This window comes from Dermacentor andersoni, chromosome 11 (genome assembly GCF_023375885.2).
Source record: "Dermacentor andersoni chromosome 11, qqDerAnde1_hic_scaffold, whole genome shotgun sequence".
Taxonomy (NCBI): Eukaryota; Metazoa; Arthropoda; class Arachnida; order Ixodida; family Ixodidae; genus Dermacentor; species Dermacentor andersoni.
Window position 1 is genome coordinate 64,343,322 of NC_092824.1, and position 18,921 is coordinate 64,362,242.

The 18,921-nt window shown below is 46.6% G+C and overlaps 2 protein-coding genes across 3 annotated transcripts in view; one reads left to right on the forward strand and one right to left on the reverse strand.

The window, feature by feature from the left end:
* LOC126517462 (ubiquitin-protein ligase E3C) overlaps positions 1 to 9,154 on the forward strand; it is a 59,833-nt gene extending 50,679 nt beyond the window's left edge. For both annotated transcript variants that reach the window (XM_050167183.2, XM_050167184.2), the window contains exons 19-21: positions 2,972 to 3,130; positions 5,040 to 5,297; positions 8,636 to 9,154. In XM_050167183.2, coding sequence (XP_050023140.2) covers positions 2,972 to 3,130; positions 5,040 to 5,297; positions 8,636 to 8,806 — 588 coding nt within the window. In that variant the 3' untranslated portion in view covers positions 8,807 to 9,154. The remainder of the gene's footprint in view (positions 1 to 2,971; positions 3,131 to 5,039; positions 5,298 to 8,635) is intronic.
* A 4,197-nt stretch (positions 9,155 to 13,351) lies between these two features.
* Positions 13,352 to 18,823, reverse strand: LOC126517466 (pre-piRNA 3'-exonuclease trimmer-like). The gene is made up of 3 exons (XM_050167187.3): positions 17,407 to 18,823; positions 14,459 to 14,653; positions 13,352 to 14,031 (listed from the first exon to the last, which is right to left on the reverse strand). Exons 1-3 carry the CDS (start codon positions 18,331 to 18,333, stop codon positions 13,582 to 13,584), a joined length of 1,572 nt encoding a protein of 523 aa, XP_050023144.2. The 5' UTR covers positions 18,334 to 18,823; the 3' UTR covers positions 13,352 to 13,581.
* Between the last annotated feature and the right edge of the window lie 98 nt (positions 18,824 to 18,921).

The following is an 18,921-nucleotide window of genomic DNA, read 5'->3' on the forward strand; positions in this document are numbered from 1 at the left end:
TGCAGCCCATTTGTGTTTTGAGGGATAGTAGGGCAACAGGAGAGATCTGCGCGAGGCTGCCGTGCATCTCTCATGGAGAGAAGCGCGTGGTGGCAGTTGGGGTGGCGGGCGATCGTGCAGTGGCTCGCATTTCACTTTTTCTTGCTTCTTTTCAAGGATTTCGCATTCCATTACCTTTTGGCCTGGACACCCAGCAGCCAGACTTCATTGTTATAAGTGATAATGTGGCATGGGGACATTGTAGTAAGCGGGTTATTTCCCCATAGAAGACATACAAAAGTTGATGGTGCAGTAGCTTTTCATTGTTATAACTGATATAGTGTTAAAATCGGTATCGCTATGACTGGGTTCGACTGTAGTTGCATTCTCGATATAACAAAAGTATTTAACTTTTTATAACTTCTTTTCCACAGAATGCCATGTATGTTTGACCTCAATATATCAGGATGTTCTTATACACGATTTCAGTATAACGAAATTTTGCTGCTGCCACGAAGAAATATCAAATAAATGGAATTCAACCACCTCATTATCTGCATCTGTAGAAGTTTTCATTTAACCCTTTCGCTGTTGGACCTTTCTGGCCGTGACGCACCCCCAGTGTCAGCTTGGTTTCAGGGAACGAGCATAACAGGGAATGTACATAGCAATTTATTTTTGATTATGATTGGTATACAAATAACATAATCAATGCAATATGCACATTTCAATGTTCTGCAGCAGTTATTAGTAAACATCATCATCATCATCAGCCTGACTATAACATCCGTTCAACATCCGAATCTGACGATACGGAACTCATCTCTTCGTCGCGTTAGACGCAGTCCGAGTCCAAATCCGAGCTCGGCTCGTATTCTGAATCGTAAGAGCCACCGCTCCAATGAACAGACGATGGTCTCGCGCCGCTCAGCTATCCGAAAGTAACCGCGCGCAGGGAGGATGCGCTTTCAGTCGCCCGCGCAATGGAGATAAATGCGACGTTGCGTGATCAAGAAGAGGGAGATGGAAAAAGGCTAAAACAAAGTTCGAAGGGCTTTACGTTTACTGCTGCAAGTCGGAAGCGAGGGTGCGGCGAGAGAGCGAAAGCAGCAATCGAGTCACTCTTTTCGGAGAGGCAACGGCGATGCGTGCGCCTGAACTTCACGCGCCGTAGCAGACGCACCAACAGAAGAAAAATAAAAACCTTCAAACCGGCAGAGATGGCAAAACAACCCTTGAACCCATAACCACACGCGCGCGACGCATGATCCAGCGAACGCGGAGCCACCGCGCCACTCGGCAAAAAGAGAGGGGGGCGTGGCAGTCGCACCGTACTCTTCAATACATGCACTAACACAGGTCGGGGCGAAAATACGAACTTGTAGGAAGAGTCAACAGATGGCGTGGCCACGTCCGGGAGCGCCAGCTTTGCGCTCAGGCGCGAAATTTTGAACGCGCGAGAACGTACCGGTACGTCAGTGACACTGTGGGGGGGAAGCGCGATGACGTACCGGTACGTCCGTGACAGCGAAAGGGTTAATCTCTCGGAATTCTTTCAAGACCACAGTGAAGTTTCATCATACAGTCAACGACCGATCATTCGGACTAAATAAGTCTGAACTATTGAATGTCCGAAAAGAATGAATGTATAAAAAAAATATAATTTTATTTACGTTTTAAGACCACTGTGCAAGGAATAAGTGGTCGATTTGTTGCTGCACACACTTCTGCTTATGTACAATCATGTACACCTGTATTTCTGCCAAATTCGTGCTGTTGCTGTAGGCTCATGCAAGGACTGCAAAGGCTTGAGTCAGATCCGCATGTGAAGGCTCCGGAGCATACAGCACTTCATCATCCGAGTTAGAGTCGCTATTTGACAGTGGAAGAACTTGCTCAATTATTTCGTCATAGTTCAGTTCGGCACACGACAACACCGTGCTGTCGACGTCTGCAAAGTCTTCAAATGTAACGGCGGCAAAAATCGGCACACCACAGCCTAGCAGGTCAACAATGATGTCTGTCTGCATTTGAGCTCGTTGTGGTAGGCGGCAGTTGAGGCTCTTCAGTTGCCGAGTCGGGCTCATTCGGACGGCGAGGGCGCCTGCATTGGTGCCATGTGACGCAGCTTGTCTATAAGTTCACGAGAAAGGCTTCTTGGAACCAGCAGAGCACTGTCTGGAACGCGAACTAAACAAATAATACGCCATCCGAAAGGCAAACTCATCAAACAGAATGGCGAGAGCAGGCCATGCATGGGGTTGCCGGAATAGCAGGAAGAGGATATGATGATCGCGATGTTGATGCGACCTATAATTTAGGCATAGCCTCCAAGATTGGCATTTGCAGTTAATTTTCTGAAGCGTAGGGCTCTGACCAAGGCCAAGCCTCAGAGATTACCATCTAGTGTGTAATCTCTGAGGCCATATTTGATAACTTGCCTCTCTGAGGCCATACTTGATGTCTTGTCGAGGTTGCCAGAGGAGATAATGGCAGCAGAGTCGGCGTAAGCTGCAGCCACGGATGGAGTCTGAATAATGGAATGTAGAGCCAGCGGCTGTCCGAAATATAGGTCGTCCTTCACAATAAGTCTGGGGCCGTTGGCATTGCCGCGAAGCTGTCCAAATTACCGAACATGTCTGGATTAGCAGTGTCCGATTTATCGGTCGGCAACTGTATTGAAATCGTGTATAAACACACTTCGTTATATTGTGGTTCTATATACAATGTGTTTTATGGACAAGAAGTGACAGGAAATTAAATACTTTGTTATATCGAGAATTTCGTTATATTGAAGTTCATTATATGGAGTTACGATGGTATTATGCATATGATGAACAGGTAAAGAAATCGCTGAGATTCGCGCAGGCAAACACAAACGTATGTTTTACACAGCCTTTGGTGTCCTTTTGAGGAAGTCGTTGCGAAGTTCTTTTTTTTGCATGCAGTTGACTTGTGTATGTGTGCAACATGCGTGCTGGTGTTCTTGCAGGTGGTGACAAGTCAGCTGGGCAACAGCACGGTGGAGGAGCTGAAGCCCAACGGCGCCACGATTCCAGTGACAGCCGCAAACCGCATTGAGTACATGCACCTGCTTGCAGACCACTTGCTCAACGCTCAGCTGCGGCAGCAGTGCCTCGCATTCCGGCAGGTAGGCACTGGTTAGCGTGCACCTGGTGCACATCCCGCATAGAAGAATGTGTCGCTGGGCTGGTCGGTATGTATACGCAGGTTTTAGCAAGCAGACGCTTTCCACGAGAAGTAAAGAGAGCTTCCTTACTTTATGTGCACGCTGTCTGCTTTCAATAAAAAAAATTTGTAGTGAGTAGCGCCTGTCCTCTGAGTGATATGCCGCATAAAAACCGCAAGATCTGCTTTTGCAGGACATATTTGCATGTTTTAACAAACACGCACTTTGCACATGGACGAAAGGGAGATAGCCAAAAGATAGGCGCTACTCACAACTAATGTTTATTAAGAGCAGACAGCATGGTCATAAGCAATTTTTGTGCAAAGTAGACACTTATTAAAACCTGTAAGTATGTCTTCAGGGTTCGTGCGGGTCCTTGAAACGCTTGAAACGTCTGTGATTTCAGACGCAAGAACCCTTTGCTGTCGGATTTTCCGTAGTTTTAGCCACTACCGCAGGTCCCAAATGGCATTAATCAAAACCATCACCGCCGTTTTGATTATCTCGCCGCCTCGAACCAGTGCTCTCGCACAACGATTCGCTGGCAGCCGTAGCTACCACCGTGGCAACACTAGGCTTCGCTGCTTTGACGTTCGCTATTAATGTTCTTGCCGTTCGGTGCCATGTTTTTCATTGAAAGAATTCACCGCTGTCAGTAATCACACCAACTCCGCATCTGTAAACCTCGCGTATGGCTTAGAAAGCATGGCGCGTTGCATAATGCTGGTTGCCGAAAGGCAGCTGCGCCTCAGTACAGCGATGTTACGCGGTGAAGCGTACGTGAAGTATTGCGGTGAAGTTTAACAAGCGAGGGAAGGGGCAATTGTGACAGGACACAGTACGTATTCCATAATTATACACGCATGCACCCTCCTTGAAAAGGAGGGTGCACGCGTGTATAATTATGGAATTTTTGTCATATATACCAGCATGAACCCTGTGTCTTGCACAAGCACATCTTGCATTTGTTTCTGCCTATTATGTGGCTTGGTCAAGATTGTGTCACTATCATTGCACTCTATTCGATGAGCACTATTGCTTTCTGTGTGCTGCATAGTACAAATTCAGTCTGTCAGAATGCGAGAAGTATTCTGAGTAGGTGGATCTTTAATCATGTGAAAGGGAGGATAATCCTGGAAATGAGCTGCAAAAGTTCATGGCACATATTAGCTTAATGTCCTTATTTTACGAGATATGCCACTGTCCAAGTCGTCATCCGTTACTGCTTATTGTTGACTAACTTCATGATGTTCGCTATTGATTTTGTTCACTCAGAGTGTAATTGAGCTGCCACTTTGCTCAAAAGCAGTGCATACTTCGGCGGGCAGGAAATGTACCTGCACCACCTTGTAAACAAATTATCATTACCCTTGTGGAAGGGCTTGCTTTGGAAGTTCGAGACATCCGGAGTTGTGTTCCCAGCCGACTTTGCACAGCGTTCCAGTATCTTTCAGTATCTTTCAGTATCTCATCGTCTCTTTCAGTATCAGTGCCGCAGTGGTTGTGAAAGGTACCTACTGCAGTGGCTAGGTAGCTATGGCGTCGTGCCGCTGAGCACTAAGTTGCAGGCCTAATGTTTGGCACTGGTGGATACATTTCAATGAGGGCAAAATGCAAACAGGCTCGTGTGCTTAATTTTATGTGCTCATTAATTAAAGAATGACAGGGGGTCAAAATTAATCTGAAGCCCAATACTATAGTGTCATGCGTAGCCCCAGTTTTGCAACGGGGCATCACTCAATGAATGAATACATAAGAATGCTGGGCTGTGTGCGCAAAGTCCAACCACGAGGAGCATACCTACATCGCTGGTTGGGATGGTGCACAAGTGCTGACTCCTGAATGATGCGCCCATGGCATGCACGTGCAGGGCTTGGAGGAACTCCTGCCAGGCCACTGGCTGCGCCTTTTCGCACCGCACGAGCTCCAGGTGCTGATATCGGGCGCCCAGAGCCCGGTCGACCTGGAGGACCTGCGCGAGCACACCCATTACGAGGGCGGCTACAGCGCTACGCACCCCGTCGTCCAGGCCTTCTGGCGCGTCCTGGCAAGCTTCGACGAGCGCCAGCGGCGCCTCCTCCTCAAATTCGTCACCAGCTGCTCGCGGCCACCCCTGCTGGGATTCAAGGTGCACGCACTATGTAACAAGTGCACGTTCTTTGCACCTTTATAGACGAGCCATGTGCTTGTACAGAGAAAAGAGAAAGAGTGGAAGCGGGTGGAGAAGAGTGTAGTATAAATTTGCCGTGATTCTCCTGATATAGGAATCTTTGACAGATGACAAATCAGGCCGAACCTGATAACCTGATGATGGAACAGTGCCTCATCTTTACCGGCACCGTCAACCCGCACAGCTCCAGCGATGGCTATGCTCTAGTGTTGGTCAAGTCACATGATGCACTGTCCATATTTTCATCTATGCGAAGATTGGCGCGTGCAACAGCACCAATTTTTTCCACTCCAGTCACAGCACGTAAAACCAGTTTTATAGGTGGTCAGAATCAGCACAGTACTGCATGTCACAGACGCTGTGGGGCCCCTCGTGCTCTTCACGACCCACCTGTCGTAAAGGTGGAAAAGTCCTACATTTCACAGTAATACCTCGTTAAACCATACTCGCTTAAACAGTAGCTTTGTTTTAAAAGTAGTAAAGTCAAATCTCCGACTCAGTGGCCATTGAACAGAATGCGTTTTGTGTCTGGATAAACCGCCCCAGCTTATTGCATACGTACTAGTTAATATGTAGTGTTTCCACTTTTCGGAGCGAAATCTCGGCAATACGTCAGCCCGGCAGAACAACGAGCCTCAGAGATGGTAACAACCTCCAAGTGCAATTGCAGAGGGTGCTTGGAAGGGTAAAGCCACATCGACATCAATGTCATTTCGGCGCAGTGCTAGTGTCGGAACGCTGTAGCCCGTGTTATGGTGTCGTGCAAGCTAGGACAAAAACCTGGTGCTCAGCACAGAAGAAAAATTGGACATCGTTCGTACTGTCGAACGTGGCACAAAGAAGTCTGTGCTGGCACAGAAGAGGGATCTGCCATTGACTACGGTATGTGGCATTTGGAATGCAAAGGAGAACTTGATCAGCAATGCTGCTGCGACCGCGAAAATATGTCGGCTACAAGGTCCGACTTTTCAAGGTTCGACTTTTCGCCATCGTTGCCTCTATTATTGTTGAAGTGTTGCCTAACAACAGTGATGAGGACGACACGGAAAATACCGGCAATTGAGGCCCGACAGTGGCAGATGCTGCACGTTACTTCAGCCTCATGTGGGTGTTTGCCAAGAAAAGGGAGCTGGTGGAAAAGCTGGCTTGTAGCTTGAGCGAGTTTGAGGCCGTCGTCGTCGCTGCTAGCCCTCCGCGGCATCAAACGAAAAATAACAGAATTTTGTCGCTCGAAGTGAGTAAATACTGCATGTTTTCTGCCCTTTCACCGCACTCTCTCGTAGTTCCATTTTTGACAAGTGGGCGATCTCATGCTATTTTGGTTAAGCAGTACTACTGATTAGTACGTACTTTTTCCAAGTTCCGGCCAACTACAGTTTAACGAGGTTTCACTGTACAAGAAAACTGGCAAGCAAAATGTAATAAGCAATAAAAGATTGCCATAAAGCACAAGTCCACTGTTAAACTGAGACCATAATTCTTATTTTGTACAAGATAACGTCAGGGGTAAGGTCACTTGATACTATTCAGCAGATATTCTATTGACAAAAAATATTTTTCATACCTTCATATACTGGAACTGAGCTGTCATCATTGGTGGCTTGCTAATTTAGAGTTTCCTTTAATAAGAGTAGACTGTACTGTATATCTTGATTTCTATGTACTTAAGTTACCAATAGCGTGCTTTACATTCCTGTTGTGCAATGCTAGGAGATTCTCAAATGTGCTGCGTCATGTTTTCATGCCGAAAATTTGTAAGCAATAAATATTTCGAATAATTTTCTAATATTCTATATTCGATTCACTTAGTCCGAACTCTACTATTCGGTATTCGCACACCCTTAATATAAAGTTTTGCTGTCCAGTTTTTTTCCAAAACACAGACGGGCTTTCCTATCTTTACGGTGGGTGGGTTGTCGTAGGCCAATCTCTACGACAGACAATAGCGCAGACTGCACATTATGTGACTCAATCACCGCTCTGTGCATAGCCATCATTGGTGCTATCCATGTGGGCAAATACAATGTTTCAGACTCCTGATCATTCAAATCTTTTAGCGGTTGCAGTCGAGTCCCAATTATCGATTGGCGAATGTAGATCCACATCGGTTAAGTACCACACTAACTTTAGTCACTGACGCCTGATGAAGCAGCGCCGATTAGACCTAAAAGCCTAGACAGTGTGACTGTGACGAAAATTTGACGCTGGTCGACGTGCCAATGGGCTGCAAGCCGTTGTGGTATGCTTGCCGCTAACATCTTCGTACGGGTGGCTCATCAGTGATCGGCCCGAAGATAACACGTACGGGTTAAATCGATGGCTGCTGAAATCAGCACGAACTTCGCACTTTCCCCAAAATACATGCTGCTTTTGTTGCCATTCCCGCACCACATTATCATTCCAATCGGTACTGTCAGCCTGGACAAGCATTGTACCCGCAGAAGTGGCACTGTTTTGTGAATTGTGGTGTCTGGGCGCTGTGTGTGTGATCTCACATTAGGCTAGTGTTGGTGAGAACGTGCAGCAGGGCAAAGGTGCGCGTAGAGACGTCAGCCAGGGTAGCCCATCTGCTCTCCGCACATTCTGCTCCACAAATAACAAAGGGAGGCACTCGCTTGCACGACATCAAGCACGAGGGGCCCCGCAGTGCACGTGACACTCGACACTGCGCAGATCTTCACGTCAAATGTACCAAATGTTTGAAAAATCTACTAGTAAATATTCGATTCTTGAATCTAATTATTTAAATGTTCACTATTCGATTCAATTCGGTGATATTCGAGTATTGTCGCATCCCGACTAGAGTCTAGAGAGACCTCTCATGCTGCAGTCACGAGTGAAAAATAGTGCGTCGTGTATGAAAGAAAGATGTAGTTATGCATTGTGCAATTAGATGTAACACTGTCTCATATTTTATGACAAAACATATGACATGATTATTACATGGAAGGCATCGCAGACGTACTACACCTAAATAATAGCACCGAATGAGCAGAGGGATGCATTTCTGCGACCAGCGGCAACGTCACACTGCTTGCACTTGCAACCTAAACATAGCGTGACACATAGTGGAAGCATTAAAGTGCACAAATAATGTGATTTGACATAACCTTATATCTACAAGTTGTAATTGATGAAGTAGTTATTACATAGAAAGTGTTACTGACCCGCACTGCAAAAGCTGCAGAGTAAATCTACTACAACTGTGTGCACTACTTTCATAGCTTCTGCTGTGTTGCCTGCCATATGCGAGAAACAGACTGTAACCGTTGTGTGTTCGTTATGCCTCACACCAGGACCTGGTACCCCAATTCTGCATTCACTCGGCCGGCCCGGAGCCGGGGCGCCTTCCCACTGCGTCAACGTGCATGAACCTGCTCAAGCTACCTGAGATCACCGATGAGGCACAACTGCGTGAAAAGCTGCTCTACGCCATCGAGTCGGGTGCTGGCTTTGAGCTCAGCTAACAGCAATGGGCGCCGCTCCAAGTCGTGAGAAGAGGCGTTGAACAAACAGCGTGTTCAGGTTGTGCCGGGGCGCTTAGTGGCTCGCCATTGTGCACCACTGCAGCTCGCGAATGGCTTGCCGGTGGTTTGCCAGTGGCTTGCCAGTGCTCGCTACGCAGACGTACCTCGCGGAGGTTGCAAAGCAGCATTCCAATGCCAGCGGCGCCTCCCTGCTTGTGATATAAATGGGGGGCCAGAAGTTGGGGGTGTGGCCTCTGAAACCAAACTACGAACTGACTGCTACAAAAAGCGCACGTTTTACCGCCAGCCAATGATGTATAAAAGAAATAAAGATTTATGAACTGCGTAGCTCGCTACTCTTCCTTAAAATGTATTCGTGGCGTGCTACAGTCGAACCTCGTTATAACCAAGTCGCATTGCCCACGCAAATACTTTCATTATGTCCAATATTTGTTATAAGCATAGAGACAGATATAGGCAAAAAAAAAAATCATGTTTGTGCAGAAGAAACGCTAGCAGGGTGCTTCCGATGGACCAGCAACAGGCCTGCGGATGTTGATGGCCCGTCGCCATCTTTTCTTTGTCAATATGAAGCATGGGAACAGTAATAAATACCGTATTTTTCTGCGTATAACCCGCATCCTTAGATAACCTGCATCCCAAATTACAGCATCCGGGAAAGAAGGAAAAGATATCTGATGACATAACCTGCAGAAATGAAAGCACACAACAATGCTAAAATCTCTATAAAAAAACAGTCTCATACATACCTGCCAACTTCTGAACTGTAGAATTTGTAAAGTTCCCCTGTAGGCAGGGGATGGCAAAAGTGAAGGCAGTAGGTAACTTTTTTTTTGTTAAGCTTTCCTTGAGCATATGTCTTTTAAGGGTACGCACTTCAGCAACAAGGATTTTACCTCAGTGCAGCATGCCAAGCAGCAGCAACCTTAGAATGGCATATAATCACAAGCATCAAAGTGTTTCTAGATAAGTGACCATTTGAGCAACTTAGCTGTTGCCAATTTTACCTGCTTATAGAACTTGTTGGTATAAACTTGCTCGAGGCAAGTATCCCCTTTGCATCCTTTCACCATCTTAAAGGTTGCAGCGGAACAAGCCCAAATTTGTGAACAAGAAAATTCAGGAGAGTTGGCAGGTATGGTCTCGCAGATGCACGACTCTTCCACATGGTATCTTTGGCCAGTGGCTCTGTTTTCTACCTCTTCCGATACTGATAATCTGCTAGGCTCTAACTCTAAAGGACTGCTGTTGAGCGAAGCTCTTGTGATTCGTATTATGGTTTGCCGGCGCCGAATGCAGTATTATCCAACTTCTAATAGCAGGAATGCGTAATGGCAGTCTAAAAAGAGGAGGAGAACGGGCAACATGAAAGAGAGGAGAGGGAGCTTCAACACAGGATAGGGTTCACCAGCAGATAATGAAACATTTGATGGCGAAGAACTTGGCCTGGAGGTGTGGCTTCACATCAGCACCCCATGCTGCCATGAAGGCACACCTATAATCTGCATCCTGACTTTTCCTTTTTGGTGCAGGTTATACGAACAAAAATATTGTACATGTGCATGCTTTGCATCGCCACAGATGCACAATCATGCAATTGGTGTTAGCACGTAGGATGTGCAAGTTGGCTTTCAAACTGCGGTACAACCTGTTACAACCAGCCAAGCTGCTGGCAAAAACGTGTGTTCAAGTGCTATTGTTGAGTTTCACCACCGGCAGATTTCTTGGAGACGGGAAGGACCGCATATTGATCTGGACTCTGTTACCACGGCCATCAGTCTAGCCTGTGCGTTTTTTTGTCGTAGTTGGTCGCTGATAATGTCTACGGGTGCAAACGTATTGACGGCGAGCTTCCCATGATGCCTTGCCACCAGCCACTCTGCTGTCTGCACTGCTTAGACTGCTAGGACTACCCAGCGCCGTTCGTCAAGAGTCTGCAACTAAAGTTGCAGTTTCATGCCATTCAGCCCTATGAAAACTTCTTTGATGGCCACTGTGTTTGTGGCATTGTGCAGGCAGTTCATGCCCAAAATGTCTTGTGGCGTCCAAAATTTAGATCATTCGTATTATTCTACTGCTCAAGGTAGGTGGTGCTGCCAAAGGGAAGTCCGAAAAATCAGGCGTCTGAAAAAACTGTCTGCAGCTGTATTCAACATTTTTGTTTCCAGAATATGTACTTTGAGGCACATGCAAACAAACATTCTCTTCGCTATAAATGATATTGAGTTGAATACCACATTTTCGGTATCGTAGCAGTAGAATACTCCATTGAAATACATAGCCAACCAAATGTTAGCTGATGGACATAAACTCCCTCCTTATATGATATCCTTATTAAAAGGAAGACACTGCCTGCTCAAGAAACTTTTTCAAGAAATGTCATTGTGCTGGCAAATGAGAACAGGTGGATGACGGATGCGATGGTGGAAGAGTGGGTTAAGATTGTGTGGCGACAGCGTCCAGGAGCCCTTTTGACAAAGAACTCACTCCTTGTCATCGACTCTTACCGTGGGCACTTGACCGACAACGTGAAGGCTGTGCTCGCCCAAGCGAACACGGACCTCGCTGTCATACCGGGTGGCATGACGGGCCAGTTGCAGCCACTTGATGTCTGCATCAACAAACCTTTCAAGGATCGTCTGCGGAAATATTACAAGGACTGGTTGACTGACGAAGACCACATGCTTACGGCAATGAGCCGCATCAAACGTGCATCGCTATCGCAGCTGGCGGGCTGGGTAGCTGCAGCGTGGGACGACATCCCAGCTACTTTGATCGTGCGCGTCTTTAAAAAGTGCAGCGTATTTAATGCGCTTGACAGTACCGAAGATAGTGCACTGTTTGAAGGTGACAGTGACAAGGAACACAGCGACGAGTCTAGCAGTGATGACGAAGTTGAATCAGCTCTGCACGTTCAGATTCAATAAATGCTGTTTGCATTTTGTGAATGCTGTCCTCGCTTTTTTTGTTCGGCCTACATTCGAGGTAATATATATATTTTTTTGGTTGGCTTCGGACTTTAGGGGGTCGGCCTAGATTCGAGTAAATACGGTATATGTTTTGCATTGTAGACCTGCACTTCATAGGCTTCAAATCCATAGGGAGGGGCGGGGTCTTTTAGTCCTCCCCCCGTATCACCCACATCATTTGAGGTGTCTATTGAGTTGCCTCTGCCTTTTCACTTAAATTTTATTGTAGCTAAAAGCTTACTGCGTCATTGTTGGCATGGATGTGCGCGCCTTTTAATTCATACTTTCGCTTTATTTCTGCAAATTCTGACAATAGGAGCACAAGCACACTACACGCACCAGCAGCAGCTACCTCATCCATATTTTTCACATCCACATTTTCTTCAGTTTCCACTGTGAACACCACGTGCAGACAGAATATATTTAAATATAAGCACACGACAAAGTTTATTACGTTCTTAAAAAGAACTATCCAACTTTTCAATGGTATGGATAGCCTATGCCTTGAGAATGCATATGTTGCTGTATGTTCACCTCGCTTCAAGTTGCTTTTCAAGGCTTTTTTGACCCTGGAAAAACCCTGCAGACTTCAGTGACGCCTTCGGCAGAGTCTTCTATCAACAGCATGCAAAATGCACGTGCATGGTATGTGTCTCGGAGTTGCTTCTCTTTACACTACGTAACGCTAAGGACTCGTGAAAGAAAAAAACTCGCCTAATTTAAAACATTTATTAGGGATGGTAAGATCACCACTGGAATGCAGAGCTCAAACATATGTATAATTGACTCAGTAGCTGAAGTGAGGCCAAGCCGGACTCACTTGAAATCAGAACCAGTAGTATTCACGTGCAGCAGTGCTTATAATTGGACTCAAGTAAAAAAAAAAAAGAACAACTGAAAGAGGCTGCAATTTCACCGGAAAGGTGAAGCAGTATTAGTGATAGCAAAGTATATACAGGAAGCAAGATTCTTATCATTTGGGTATGTAAGGATGCTTGGTTGTGCTATTTGTAGAACTCCAGAGTCTGTGCATTTTTCTTATTAATTTTTGTTTGTCATTAGCTATTCAGTAACCCAATCCACTGTTTCTACATGCTCTCGTATCCTTTCGCACTTTTGAGGTAGCGCTCTGTCTTATTTGTTAATATGGTTGTCTATTTGCGCACATGATCCTTTATTCTGCTGCCAGGATTATTCCGATTATGAGGCATGCCATAGTGGGGGACTCTGGAAACTTGGACTATCTGGGGTTCTTCGACGTGCACCTAAACCTAAGTAAATGGGTGTTTTCGCATTTCACCCCCATCAGAATGTGGCTGCTGTGGCTGGGATTTGATCCCGCGACCTTCTGCTTAGCAGCCCAACACCATAACCACTAAGCAACCACGGCAAGTTTGGGGAAGGTTTAGTTAAATTCTGTAGCAGCCATTTGGATGGGATGGAGGTAGTAAGTTCGTATTTGCAGTGACTTGGCAAGACTCCGGCTTAAAACCTCGAAAAAGCCACAACAACCATCACTAATAGACAATACTCAAGAAGTCATTGCGAAACATAATACCTATTAGTTCAATTTTATTCACTCAATCTACACGAAACACTCACACGATTAGGACTTCACAATGTATCACAATGTATCACAATGTTGGCATAATATCCAAAATTTGTGCGCACGTAAAAGGTGGTGCTAATCCACAGCCAAAAGCACGAATCACCGACCAAACGCGCACGACGGGAACTTGTCAGGCTATCAGTTTCATTTGTTTGGAAGGCTTGCAATAATATGCGTCACAGGGCGGGCACCTTTCCAGATGCCAGCTGGAGTGCGCAACCCGCCGTCAGCGCAAGCGTGCCGATAGTTGCCATCCACAGCCAGGCCCGCATGATGCCGCCATGCTTATACGAGTTGTACTTGACCACTCTGACCGCAGGGTCATCTTGGAAGGCCTCCACAATGTCTCTCGCACACCCAAAGTTGCCCACGGCGACTAGGAGGCAGCTGTTCGAAAGGCGGCGCATGTCGACAACGCCGCAGCGCGCCAGCACAGCCCGCACCTTTGCCTGCGCTTGGTCCGATGAGCGGATGCAAAGCCACGGGGGCCTCGTCTCTGCAGTCCGGTCGGCAGTGCCCAGGCTGAGATGATGGTACTGGGCACGGATCAAGTTCACTCGATTCGCATAGGGCCGCACAGCATCTCGATGGTTCTTCCAGGACAGAGCACGGGGTGGCGTTGGAAACTGGATGGACAGAGTGAGGGATGAAAAAAGTGGCAGTTTCACTCGAAAGGTGAAGTATTGACAGTGAGAGCAAAATATTAAACTCGTAGTCTGACGGGCAGTCTATACATATACAGCAGCAGACATTTGCTTACTAATTAGATGTGCGTGGTGTCACACGCCAAAAGACGCACAAGAACAAAGTTCACTTGATGACCACGACCACTCATAAAGTGGTTTTTGCACCACGCAACTACACAATAATATTAACATATCCTGTACTCAATACCCAGGGCAGCATGAAGCCGAGAGTTTTTTTTCATTCTGCAAGACTGGACTTTCTTGGCTGATGACCAGTGGCAAATGGTGTTCGATGAGACTGCACAACACCAGCAAGACTCTACAATACTCTTTCGCATAAAAAAAAAGCGTGAACGTGACACCATACCCGTTGAGCAACTATGTGGGCCAGTTTCAGAAAGACGAAGCCTGCCGCATAGGCATCACAGCCAGCCTCGTGAGCCCGTAGGTCTTTGGGTGCTCCTTCGATGCGTGGTGCATACGGTACCACCGCATTGCTCAGAGCCTTGTGTAGGGAGAACAGGTCTGCACCTGACATCAACTCCTTCAGCCATGGAACACCCTGCGCATCACATATACGTGGTGACATCAGGGCTGGTTGCATCGTTATACAGACAGACAAAGTGAAACAAAAGGGTAATTTAACTGACTTCAATACCACCAAACCAGTTACTTTACAAACATTCTTGAGATGAGCAATGAAAAAAAGAAAAGAAAGAGAGGAGAAAGATCATTGCAGTGCTATGTTTCATCATCATCATCATGAGCCTATCTTATGTATGTGCTATGCTCGTTTCCTCTTTATGTCATGTAGTTTTTTCATGCTGTTCATTTCAAAATAGGAATACCAACTCGCCAAGCAAACCATCCCTCTAAAGTATTTTACAGACACGTCCAAGACTTTCTGTCTCAAGCTGTCAATGCTTTTCACTATGGATTGTGTACTGTGATGGCAAATACTGAGGCTTCCTAACAGTTAGCCAATATGATGTGTAGAACTTTCACTACGGGCATTGAAAAGTGCACATGTCATCATCCACAGATGACGGTTGTAATTGAAAGTAATACAGTCCTATGGCTAGAAACCTTACCTGCACTAGCCAATATCAAGCAGTGCCAAAACAAGCTCCAACTTGATTACATTATCATGAACCAGTTTTCTCTGATGCCTGCATAAGGTGGTCTACGAGCCCCCTACAGCATTTCTGATGTATTGTCGTTGAATGAAGTGTTTTTCAAATGTGCCTGGCCACATGTCCAGTGCGTAGTGGTTATGCTAAGAAAATCAGAAAATAGTTAAGGAACTTTTTTTTTCTCACTACTCAATTACTGACATGAATTAATTTGCATCTGCAACAGCACAGTCTTTGCTGACTGGTTGCTGATAATTTGTTTTTACAAGACTTTTACTCATCCAACCATCTGATTGGCAACCACCTTTTTCTCTTTGCTCATATTGGCCCTGTGTCGGCATTGACCCTTTCCTTTTCTTCTTTAGCTCCATGACTTTTTTGTCACCTGCAGCATTGCACTTAGTCAACTCCGATTTAAGATTTTTTTTTGTTGCATATATTCTGGCGAAGTGTATCATCCACTGCTTCCTCAACAATAGGCAGTAGAGATCCACTGGTATGTTTTTTAGAGGACCACGAGAAAAACGCACCATCCAGGAAAGCATAACATTCAGTATTGCATGCACAGATGAGAACAGCAGAATTGCAGAAAGCTACTCTTACACAAAACTTTAAAGATAAATAGAAAGGTAACAAGCCAGTTAAAATAGTCGAAATAAAGCCTGCTATCACTGCTAGGGGGTTAAATTGAAAAATATTTTTTTCTTCTATTTTGTGCAGTCATAGCCATGAATCGTATTGAGAAGCTTGTGAATTCTATCTGCTGATTTGGTTGAATGCTCAATAATAACAGGTTATTTTCGAGAACACACAGCTTTTTCTCAGCTGTCATACCAAAGTAATATACACAAGGTATAGAATGTCACGACGGCATCTGCCAATGTGCCCTGGCATGGGCCGACCACTTGTGTCTTTAACCACCACCTCAGTTTCAATGTCGCAGGTCATGTTGAGGTCTGCAATGTCAGGCAAGCTCAGTAATTCAGATGTCCCGATACCATCATGATGACCGACATGGATTACAAATTAATTCATGCTCAATTCATGCTAGTAGAGGTGTGTGCTCAACCACCCTGCACCTCTACTAGCACATTCGTTGGCACTGTAGATTTACTGCACTGCCGATGATGTGCAATTTCTCTGTAGCGATTGGCTCCTCTCACCAAGCTGTGAGAGGGAGCCAATTGCAATAGAGAATTTTGATCCATATCAGGCTCAATTGTGATTGAAGGTGGCCGTGTGACGCCGGTACTACATTAGACGGTTCTGTTGATCTGACCTCAGATATCTTGGTCATCTTTCCACTGCAAAAGTGGCAGCAGAATCTGGCATAGAGATTATTATTGTTTTTATTCTTTAGTGAGTAGGGAGTAAAGTCCGCAAGCATCGTAACTGTCTCGCGTTTTCTTGAACACTTGAGAGAAAGAAGGTCAAGAGAGAAAATTCAAGGCCATTCCACCTTGCGAAGGTGGATGACCAGTGGAGCTGTAAACATCGTTGTATGAAAACTTGTGGTAAAGACTTTATTGCATCACACATTGTCACTTAGTAATGACAGTTACAATGGCTTTGTGGTCGCTATGATATGCACTGATTGCCATACTCGCAACTGCAAACACATTCTTTGATAATGTCAAACCAACGCACGTACACCGCTGGGTGGTCGGTTGGGCCAGATCGATGTGGAATCGCAAATGATATGTCTGCAAGATGAAATGCGTAAACCACTCCCTTTTCAGTCCCGGTACATCCACTGAAATCACAGACAATGACCACAGGGGTAGTGTCATCGCATCTAATCCATGCAAAGTGAGCAGCCAAGAATCTTATGGGGCTATGAGCCACTGGTGATGGACAGTTTTTGACATGTTGTTCTGTACGTTGTATGCGTGATTAGAAAGAATGTAAGCACTGTTCGCTTCACTTTGCTGCGTGCTTGTAGCCGCTGCCTTACAGGGCTATAAGCCATTGCATATTTTTGCTTGCTTACGCATGTATGCGCCATTGATGATGACAGTTTTTGAGTGCGGACACGTAAATTCTGTGGTACCCTAGCCATACACAGCTCCACTGTAAGGAAAGGTCAAGCGCACGCTTGTCCCATCGTCGTAACATTTTTGCTTCGACCTTTGAACTCGCCCTACTTTCCACACAGGCCACTTGTTGATCGCGAGAGACTCACCTGTTGCCGAAGCTGCAGCGACATGTGCTTCGTATCGTACACCGCTGGGAACACGGAGCTCAGTCCCGCTTTGAGTCTGGCGTACGACTTCGGAAGGGGCTCGCAGAACTGGTGGTACAGTAGCAGCAGGTCGAGTAGCATGTTGTGGCCCACCACGGGCTTGCCGCTCGCCGCCAGCACCTCGAAACAGCGGCTAAAACCCAGCATGGCGCAGCGCAGCTCCGTCTCCGTGGGGGCCCGGCCTTCGGCGGCGACGCGTTGCGGTTCGCAGCCCTCGGACAGCGTCAGCTTCAGTCCACCGCGACAGATGCGAACGTCGATGCCGGGGAAACGCGTCTTCAGATCAGCCATGACAAGCGCGACACTCAGGCCTTCGGGCGGCGTCACGGTCAACGAATCATCACCGTCCGATTTTGTTCGGTCGTTGTTGTTCAACCAGTGGCGCACGCAGTCGTAAATTTGGGCCAGGCCTGGCTTCTCAAAGTACCGCTCGTTCATAATGTACAGGTCGGCAGCTCTCTGGCATGCCCTGTCCGCGTAAGGGACGCCTTTGTAGAAGCATTTGTTGAAGTCGAAGCCATTCTGACAAAGAAACTCCACCGAAGACGCTTGAACGCAGAACTGAGGGTCCACGTTGCCGAAGGAGCGCGGGCAGAGGTAGATGTTGAAGGCGTTCGCCCTATAAAGATTTTCCTCCGGCACAGAGGTGAACGTGCAAAGCCCCAGCTGACACACGTAGAAAGAAGCGACGGTCTGGCGCAGCTTGGCGTAACGCTCCTCGATGCTGTCAAACAGACTAGGCATTGCGTCCGGTCCCTGAACGAGACCGGTAAATTCCGTGTCTATGGCCACAAATGCGGCATTTTCGATGGCGGCCTCGATTTCAGGAGCGAGACGCTCGAAGTTGCATGAAGTCACCTCCGTCATGTTGCTGCTGTAACTTTGCTGGGCGTCTAATCTCGCTTTTCAATCATAGCGCGTCGTTGTAGCACAGACATTTGACCTAATGTGCTGCGAGGCGGATGCTTTACAAGCAAAATATGTTGGTGGATATCATTTGCGCGTTCATTACCAATACATTACTTTGAAACGCGCACGCTTTGGGCACTGCGCACACGTGACTTCGCGTATGCGCGCAGACATGTTTGTTTTCGGGCGACATCTCTAGAGGATTTTCGCAAGAAAGGAATCGGCGGAACTTGTAGAGGAGGTTGTTTCTAGAGGCGTTGTTGCATTCAGGGTAATGAGTGCCGAAACCTTGAAGCGAGTGACTCACAAGACCGAGACTTCCGCCGGCGGACGCCCAAAATCGAGAGGTGCACGGAGTTCGGGGAGCGCACCGGCGCTCCAATCGATTGTTTGAACCGAGTGGTTTGGGGACAGATGATTGCACAGATAACGGTATGACCTACTAATCGTTTTACAACCAGGTAGTTCCACGCGCTACCGCTATAAGAGAATCAGATGCTTCGGTGAGCGCTGCTAGTCAACCAGAACATTTGGTTGTCTTACAGC